At 48.8% G+C, this 9,413-nt stretch overlaps 1 protein-coding gene across 11 annotated transcripts in view; it reads left to right on the forward strand.

Moving 5' to 3' along the window:
- The first annotated feature begins 2,935 nt into the window (after positions 1-2,935).
- PPFIA1 (PTPRF interacting protein alpha 1) overlaps positions 2,936-9,413 on the forward strand; it is a 121,947-nt gene continuing 115,469 nt past the window's right edge. For 8 of the 11 annotated variants that reach the window (XM_017515856.2, XM_017515860.2, XM_017515866.2 and 5 more), the window contains exons 1-2: positions 2,936-3,168; positions 4,436-4,699. In XM_017515856.2, coding sequence (XP_017371345.1) covers positions 4,436-4,699 — 264 coding nt within the window. In that variant the 5' untranslated portion in view covers positions 2,936-3,168. Of the gene's footprint in view, positions 3,169-3,690; positions 4,066-4,435; positions 4,700-9,413 lie in introns of those variants that run through there. The other 3 variants (XM_017515869.2, XM_017515858.2, XM_017515857.2) reach the window with 2 other exon arrangements.

Consider the following 9,413-nt stretch of genomic DNA (forward strand, 5'->3'; position numbering starts at 1 on the left):
AAAAAAAAAAAAAAAAAAAAAAAGGCTGTGAATATCCCCAAGTTTTCTGTCATTTGGAAGTGCAACAATTTCACTGATCTTGTTTTCTTGGCCATTTACGTTGTTTACCATTTCCTCTTACTGATTTTGCAATCTGGGGGAATGAAATAAATGAATTAAAATGAATGAGGGCCTTGTGAGGTGGCTCATGCCTGTAATCCAGCACTTTGGGAGGCTGAGGTGGGTGGATTGCTTGAGCCCAGGAGTTTGAGACCATCCTGGGCAACAGGGTGAAACCTGGTTTCTACCAAAAATACAAAATAATTAGCTAGACATGGTGGTCTGTGGCAGGGGGTGGGGGTAGGGGGCTGCTGAGGTGAGGGGTTTGATTGGCCTGGGTGGCAGAGGCTGCAGTGAACCATGTTCGAACCACTATACTCCAGCCTAGGTGACCGAGTGAGACCCTGTCTCAAAAAAAAAAAAAAAAGAGAAAAAGAAAGAAGGAAGGAAAGAGGGAGGTGAGGAGGGAGGGAGGGGAAAGGAAAGGAATGGAATTTGGAATTCTCGTTTTCCTGTAGCTATACCAAATGGGTGTCTCCCTCCTCTGCTGGAAAAAATCTCACATCATTCAAGACCCAGCGTGGATATTGCCTCCTCTATGAAGCCCCCATGATGCCAGCTGGAGAGTGGGCTCCTCCATTCCGTGATTCCACAGCAGCAAGTCATACACTGTTTATGGGACAGACGTTGCAATAGTCTGTTTCTCTTCTCTCCTCCAGACTGTGAACTCGGACTTGAAGTCATGTCTCAGCTCTGCGCTCCCAAAACCTAAGCCATGTTTGGCTCATACACCCTCCACAAACGTTTATGAAATGAACCAGCATTCTACCCTGCTGAACTAAATTCTGACCTTGTGCTGATTTCTTAGGAAACACTTTATGAGCATGGTGCAAACATAAGCTGGATACATTAAGCAGGTACCCCTAAGGAGAGCTGGGAATTTGCTGGTTTCAAACAGTGGTTCAGGGGAACGCGGGAGTCGTGAGAATGGCTGGTGTGTGGAGAGGTACCTTTTTTTTTTTTGAGACAGGGTCTCACTCGGTCACCTAGGCTGGAGTACAGTACAGGGTACTTGCAGAATGCGTCATCTAAGTGATCATCTTTACAATTTTATTTTTTATTTTTGAGACAGGGTGTCGCTTTGCCACCCAGGCCAGAGTGCAGTGGCACAATCTCAGCTCACTGCAGCCTCCACCTCTCAGGCTCAAGTGTTCCTTCCACCTCAGCCTTGGCTCACCACGCTGTACTAAGCTTTAATTTTTTGTATAGAGACAGGCCTCCCTGTATCGCCCAGGCTCAAGCAATCTTCCCACGTTGGCCTCCCAAAGTGCTGGGATTACCAGACGTGAGCCACTGCACCTTGCCTCAGGCTGGAGTGCGGGGGGGGGGGGTAAGATCTTGGCTCACTGCAACCTCGGCCTCCCAGGTTCAAGTGATTCTTCCACCTCAGCCTCCTGAGTAGCTGGGATTACAGATGCCCACCACCACACCTGGCTAATTTTTTGTATTTTTCATAGGGATGGAGCTTCATCATGTTGGCCAGGCTGGTTTTGAACTCTTGACCTTGTGATCCACCTGCCTAGGCCTCTCAAAGTGCTGGGATTACAGGTGTGAGCCACTGCACCTGGCCTCACCTGGCCATTACACGTTTAAAATAGCAAGAAACTAGGGGCAAACAGTACAAATTCATGTTTACATGTAGTCAGTCAATAAATATTTATTGAATGAACGAATAAATTAATGGCAGGTGTACCAGACCCTGGTAGGTGAGAAAGTCCGTCGGAGGCAGTGCTTGTTCTCCGTGCATTCACAAGGTGGAATCAAGGAATTCACCTTGGACGGGTTCAAGTTTCCCTCTCCTAGCCCCTATGCTGCCTGTTCTCAGACTTGATTCTTTCTGAGGGGCTCTTGGCTGCCTCACACCAACAGCAGTGGTCAGTGGAGACCGGCGATGGTCTCCTGACATGTTGGTTCGTGAAGAGCTGCGCTCGAGTCAAATCCTGGGAAGATCGGGAGAGCATCCGCTTTAATTTACTAAATTTATTAGCGGTGTCTCTATTCATCTCCGTATCTGCAACCTCGAGCACAGGACCTGGCCCATGGTAGGTGTTTAAAAATGCTCGCGGAAAAGATGAAACGACCAAGACTCGCGCAGTGCCGCCCGCCAGCTTCTCAGCTAGTCGCTCTTTGCATCTGATTCATGTCTTAGAGCAGCCTGGCAGGTAGGTCTCCATCATTTTCCCATCCCACATCGGAGGCGCTGAAGCCCAAGCGTGTTTCCCGAGTCGCCCGGACCCACCGGACCCTCGCTGCGGTGTGAAACCACAGCGGCAAAGTCTGCCCGCTGGACGCTGCGCCGGGGCGTCCCCAGGTGCGGCAGGTAGCGCTCCGTAAGTGGGTCCTGGCAGGAGGCGCGTCCTTCTGAACCCAGATCAGGCCCCGGGAGAGTCTGGGGCGACGCGGACGGCGCGGTCGCGGCCCTAGGCGGGGGCTGAAGCCTTGGCTCGCTCCGCCGCAAGATGCGAATCCAGCGCCTCCAGCTCGGGAGGGACCTGACATGCCGGACTGGTCCGGCTCAGACCCCGAGGTGCGGCGGACCGACGCTCGGCAAAGGCCTTAGGTGTCCCTGCAGCTGTGGGCGGAGACTGGGGACGCCCCGAGGAAGACGCTGCCCCGGGGAGCACCTGAGCGCCCACCTGTGGCTCATCCCAGGGACACCCCCGCCAACCTGGGCGGGGAATGGGGGGCGGGGCTCCCGTCGCGCTCAGCCAATCAGCGCCCTGAAGCCGCCGGCCGCCCCCTCCTGAGGAGACGGCACTTGCGCACTCGGGCGGCGATGCTCCTCGGGCCCCGCCCCCGGGGCAGTGCTGACGCTCGCGCCGACGCGCCCGACGTCGGGCACGTTGACGCCGGCGCCGCGCAGCCGGGCCCGCTCCTCCTCCGCTCCGCCAGTGTCCGGCCGCGGGCCGGCCTTAGTGACTGGGGCGGCGGGCCCCGGGGCAGCGGTGTGGGGCGGGCAGGCTGACGCCGGCCGCGGGCTGCCTTCGTCGGCTCCCAAGCTCGCCCGGAGCGAGCAGCCGCCCGCGAGCCGCCGCGGAGCCTCCTCGTCCGCTCCCGCCGGCGAGCAAGGTAAGGGAGCGGGACACTGAGGCAGGCTCGGGGCCCAGGCGTCCCCGGCGGGTCCCGATCCCCGCGGCGGCCGCGCAGCCGATTGGAGGTCTTGGCGGGGAAGGGTGCGCTCCGGGGCGGGCGGGGGCGAGGCGGTAGGGGAGCTGCGGCGGGACGCCCGCGCCCCGAGGGACGGCTCCGGGGACTGCGCGACGCCCTTACCCGAGCCCCGCGCCCCGTGACCCTGGCGCTGGGGCGAGGGGCGGGGACCTGCGGCCGCTGAAAGCCCCGGCCCGGGCGGGCTCCGTGGTCAACAGCCCTCACCCCCGGGGTCCTGGGCCCCCGCCGCATCTGATACAGGAGGGGAAGGAGTGCGGGCGCGAGCAGGCTGGAGGTTACCATCCCCATCAGGTGCGCCGTCTTGGGCATCCTCCTCTCGGGGGTCCACCGCACCCCGAATACTTCCCTAAAGGCTCACAAGCGACTTCCCCTTCCCCTCCCGCCGACTTTATATTCCAGACACTTAATAGTCTCACATAATCTCACCTTTCACTTTTCCTCCTTTCCTAGCCGCCCCCGGCTGTATCGACCTGCTATATTTCCATTGTGGAATTTTTTTTTTTTTTCGGTTGTAAACTTACGTAAGTTAGGTTGACTGACCAACCGTTGCAGCCATTGAAAAACACTTCTACCAGCGTGTAACGAATTCAGTTCCTTTTAGTGCTCACCAAATCCAGCCCAAGAATTCAGGGAGCCGTCCTTCCCGGGAGCTGACTGCACACATTCCTGCAGGATGCCTGATGGATTTTGTACTTGTCAGTTTTGCTGGCTGTATGCTCCTTCTGTGCTTTTCCTGAAAAATGATTGGGTGACATGCGTTTTGACTTTCTCTCCCCCACTGGGAAGTAGAAAAAATAGGTAACAGAAGCACACTTGTTTTCCACGAAAAAGTACAGCTTTGCAAACAGACTACCCCAGGGTTTGCCGTGTGTGTGTGTGTGTGTGTGTGTGTGTGTGTGTGAGCGTGTGAGCGTCGTCCTCTGGGATCCTGACCCCCTCCCTGGATTTTTGTCTGTGTTGATGTCTTCATGTTGTGTATTTCTGCACTTAATATTTGCCGTGTGTGTGTGTGTGTGTGTGTGTGTGTGTGTGTGTGTTCCCCCCAGCTTATTTACAAACAAAGCGTAACAGTTCTGAGAATAATGAGACTGCCCATCTTTTTAGCTACAGATATTGTGGGAACCTGTATTCGCACTTAGTGACCGTAGCCTGGGGCCTTGATTTCCAGATGATGTGCGAGGTGATGCCGACCATCAGCGAAGCAGAAGGCCCCCCTGGAGGAAGCGGAAGCCATGAGTCCGGCTCCCCTTCACAGCCAGACGCAGATTCCCATTTCGAACAGTTGATGGTCTCCATGCTAGAAGAAAGGGACCGTCTTCTTGACACACTGAGAGAGACTCAAGAAACGCTGGCATTAACCCAGGGGAAGTTACACGAGGTTGGTCATGAAAGAGATTCTTTGCAGAGACAGCTCAACACGGCACTTCCGCAGGTATGAGTGCTTTTAACCTGAAACTCTATAGATGTTTTGTTAATGTTTCAAATGAGCATTTTCCGTAACCATTTCTGAAATGATGGTTTCTGGTGTTTGTAAGTCAAATACAAAGTTCCTAGGGATTAAACCTCTTAGGGACAACAAACTGTTGTACTCTAAAGTCCTGTGAAAAGACCTCATTATTTTCATTCCAATCTTTGGGAACGGCCTGGGTTCAGGAAGTTCTCCAGAGTTTTTGAAAAATGCTTCTGAAGCAGCAATTCTATGTGGTGACTCTGCTCTGTTGTCTTAGCCTTTTCTTCCTAAACTTGTACTTCCCATGGATTGTGTCTCTCATATTATTCCCAATTTCCTAATGAAATTTCATGGACAGATAGGATTGATTTCACAGAAAAAAATATTTTGATAGCCCACCTTTTTCAGAACACCTCGGCTTTTGTAAGTCACATTTGTTTTAGGGGATAGAAGACTGGAGATTGATTCCTTAGGAACTTTGTCCTTGGCAGATGAGAATTTTATAGCTTAGGCCGAATGTGGTGGCTCATGCCTGTAATGCCAGCACTTTGGGAGGCCGAAGCAGGCAGATCACCTGAGATCAGGAGGTCGAGACCAGCCTGGCCAACATGGCAAAACCAAAATTACAAAAATTAGTGGAGCGTGATGGCGCACACCTGTAGTCCCAGCAACTCTCGAGGCTGAGGCATGAGAACTACTTGAACCCGAGAGGTGGAGGTTTCAGTGAGCCAAGATCGCACCACCGCTCTCCAGCCTGGGCAACAGAGCTAGACCCTGTCTCACTGTCTCAGGGAAAAAAAAAATGTTTTCAAAGCTTAGAACAACTGAAATTGTTTCTCTGAGTATATTACATTTGGACCAGTGTTTGAAAGACTTTGCTCATGGAGTTGAATGAGGATTTATTTAGTGGTAGGTAAACGGAGGAAGTGTAAAAACTAGAAAAGTGTGAGGTGAGTGGCACGGAGCATAGTAGGAGAGAAGTGGGTTACTTAGGTGTTTCAGAGCCATCTGGGTGCCATGCTGCTTATCATAGGTGCCTTTGTGGTGCGTTCAGGCAGACCTACATAATCATAGCTTTATACTCGCATGATGGCCTGCAGTGATAAATTAACAAATGAATAATTACTAGCCTTAATGTATTTCTTGGCTGTAGTCAGTTCTCCTGAAAGATTGATAAGCCAAACGTGGATTTCCTTTTTAGCAACAATAATTTGATGTTAGCACTATATGTTCCTTTTGGTTGGGTTAGAGAAATATTAAGATTTTTCTCACTTCAATTTTAGTGATTACCAACTTTATTTAGGTCAAATTTTATTACTACAAGTTGAAAATAATTAGCCTATTTATGTTTTACTGGAAATTTACTGTATTTGTCATTTAAGGTACATGTATTGAATGAAGTGTATATCAAATACTAATGTGATGAATAAGGTGGGTTTGGGAAAGAATGGGCACACAGGACATGTCAGGGAAGTGACAGGAGTTGTGTACAATTAGTCTCAGGCTGTGGAGGTTGTCACACACTGGTGACATGGTTGTTCAGTGATTTGTTTCTGGTACTGCTCAGTGTAGTAGCCTGGAAGCGCCTAGTTCTGTGGGTAATAAGGGTGATGCCAGCGGTTCATGTCACCACCTGAGCACCTGATTCCAGCCTTTCCAAAATGGAAACTATTAAGTAAACTCGTTTTGGACCCTTCCCTTTCCTGGAATCTGGTTCGTCTTCAGCAGCTGGTGCTATGACCAGATAATGAGTCCAGTAAGTGCATTTGTGCTCCTGGCACATTGTGGAGGCAAGTCAGAGTGTACTTAAAAATATACACAACTATAGCATACAGCAGAAAAGTTCATAGATCATGAGTATACATCTCAGCGGACTTTTCACAGAGCTAACACACTTGCATAACCGCCACCCAGATCAAGAAATGGAACATGACCAGGCTTCCTAGAATTCCCCTCTTAACTATTCCCAGTCATTGCCCTCCAAAGCTAACCAAGGTCTTGACCCTCCACCATTGATTACTTTTGCCTGTTCTTGGCTTTAAGTGAAGTAAAATAATATATATGTTTTCTTTATTCATTCTGTCATCAGCATCCGTTTGTGAGATTCAGGTGTATTCGCTCTGTTTTTCTTTTTTTTTGAGACAAAGTCTTGCTCTGTCGCCCAAGCTGGAGTGCAAATGGCCCAATCTCAGCTCACTGCAACCACTGCTTCCCGGGTTCAAGCAATTCTCCTGCCTCAGCCTCCTGAGTAGCTGGGATTACAGGCATGCACCGCAATGCCTGGCTAATTTTTGCATTTTTAGTAGAGATGGGTTTCACCATCTTGGTCAGGCTGTCTTGGACTCCTGACCTCATGATCCACCCACCTCGGCCTCCCAAAGTGCCGGGATTACAGGTGCGAGCTACCGCGCCCGGCCAAAGATTTAACTGTATTCTCATACAGCCATGCTCTTTCTCACCCGCTCTCTGGTAATCCAGTGCACAAATAGACCAGAATTTATCCTTCCTATTGCTCACAAACATTTGGGATTGTTTCCAGCTTTTACAAATGCTCCCCAGTAGTTGTGTTTTTCAGTGCACATATGTATAAACTTCTTTTTTTTTTTTTTTTTTTTTTTTTTTTTTTTTTTTTTAATCATTTTTTTTTTTTTTTGAGATAGAGTCTCCCTTTGTTACCCTGGCTGGAGTACAGTGGCATGATCTCTTGGCTCACTGTAGCCTCAGCCTCCTGGGTTCAAACGATTCTCCTGCCTCAGCCCCCCTACGTAACTGGGAATACAGGCACGCACCACCACCCTCTGCTGATTTTTGTATTTTTTGTAGAGGTGGGGTTTTACCATGTTGCCCAGGCTGGAGGATATGTATAAACTTCCGCTGGGTTTCTAGAAAAGTGTGGGATGCAGAAATGATGGTGTGTGCATTTGCTCAGCCTCAGGAGATAATGCCAAAAGTGTCGGTTGTGACAGTTTGTATTACCCCAGCAATGTATGAGAAGTCAGCTGTTCATATGCTGTTCAGCACTTGGTATTGTTGGGTCTTTTAATTTTAGCTGTTGTGGTGGCTGTTGAGTGGTAGGTGGCTCAGTATGCTCTGACTTTGCTGCCGCCTGATTACCAGGAGCATGCAGAGGTAAAACACTTCTGTGAGGGTTCACTGGCCACCAGGCTGTCTTTTGTGAAAGGGTTATCTTTTGGCCATTTGTTGGTTGGGTTGTCTGTTTTGTTTCTTACTGATTTGCAGGAGTTTTTATATATTCTGAGTACATATGTGCATGACAGATTGTTTTTAGACTCTTGTGTTGCCTTTTCATGCTCTCAGTGGTATCTTTTGATGCACAGAAGTTTTAAATTTTTAATGTAGCCCAGTTGATCAATCTTTTCAGTAATGTTTAATGCCCTTTGTGTCCTATTTAAGAAATGGGTTAGGTCAAGTTCATTAAGATAACCTACATTGTCTTCTGAAAACTTTATTTTTTTAATCCTCTATCTGAAATTAACTTTGTTTATGGTATGCAGTGGGGCCAAAAGTCTCTCTCTCTCTCTCTCTCTTTTTTTTTTTTTTTTAAAGTGGATATCTAGTTGACCCTGCATAATTTCTTAAAAGATCATTCTTTCCCCAGTGTACTACATGCGGTGTCATCTCCGTCATCTTATACTAGTGACTGTAGGGTCTGTTCTGCTCCATTGATCTTTTTGTCATCTTTGCACAAATAGCACAATGTCTAAGTTACCGTAGATATGGTTCATCTTGAGATCTGGTAATTTAAATGGTCTACCTTTATTCTTCAAGATCTCCTTAGCTAAACTTAGCCTTTTGCATTTTCAGATATTTTTAGAATCCACTTGGCAATGTTTCCTACAAAAATGTACAACAGGGATTTTAATTGGGATTGGATTTAATCTATAGGCTAGTGTGGGAGAAATGATATCTTTTTAATATTGATCTTCTAATCCATTGACATAAAATAACCATCTTTTACAATTTAAATCTTTAATTTGTCTTAATATTTTATAGCTTTCTGTTTGTAGGTCTTTTTTTTTTTTGAGATTGAGTCTTGCTTTGTCACCCAGGCTGGAGTGCAATGGCATGATCTTGGCTCACTGCAACCTCCACCTCCTGGGTCCAGGCAATTCTCCTGCCTCGGCCTCTTGAATACCTGGTATTCCAGGTGCTCCCTCCCCCAGCCCAGCTAATTTTGTATTTTTAGTAGAGATGGGGTTTCACAATGTTGGTCAGGCTGGTCTTGAACTTCTGATCTCAGGTGATCAACCTGCCTCAGCCTCCCAAAGTGCTGGGATTCCAGGCATGAGCCACTGCGCTTGGCCTGTATGTAGGTCTTATACATCTTTTTTTTTTTTTTTGACTCAGACTTTTTTTTTATTGTATTCAAGTAAAAATCCGCCATATCTGGATCCGTGGCAGGTGGCACAGAAAAGAGGTAGGAAGGGAACAGGGACACCAAGGATCAGGTCCCCAGCAGATCTGTCCAGTGTGCCTCCTCTAATTCCAAGTCTTCTGCTTCTTTCTCAGTGTCCATCTGGCACAGCCAGATCAGGTCTCCCCACAGCAGTGACTTCTCACAGCTAGGGCATTGGCCCTCTAGGGGCAGAAGCTGCCCCCGTTCTTCCCGAAGGAACTCCTCTGCCAGGCAGATCATGTGGGCCCTTAGGAGGCATTTTTTTTTTTTTTTTTAAGA

The sequence above is a fragment of the Cebus imitator genome, unplaced genomic scaffold (assembly GCF_001604975.1).
Source record: "Cebus imitator isolate Cc_AM_T3 unplaced genomic scaffold, Cebus_imitator-1.0 Scaffold563, whole genome shotgun sequence".
NCBI lineage: Eukaryota > Metazoa > Chordata > Mammalia > Primates > Cebidae > Cebus > Cebus imitator.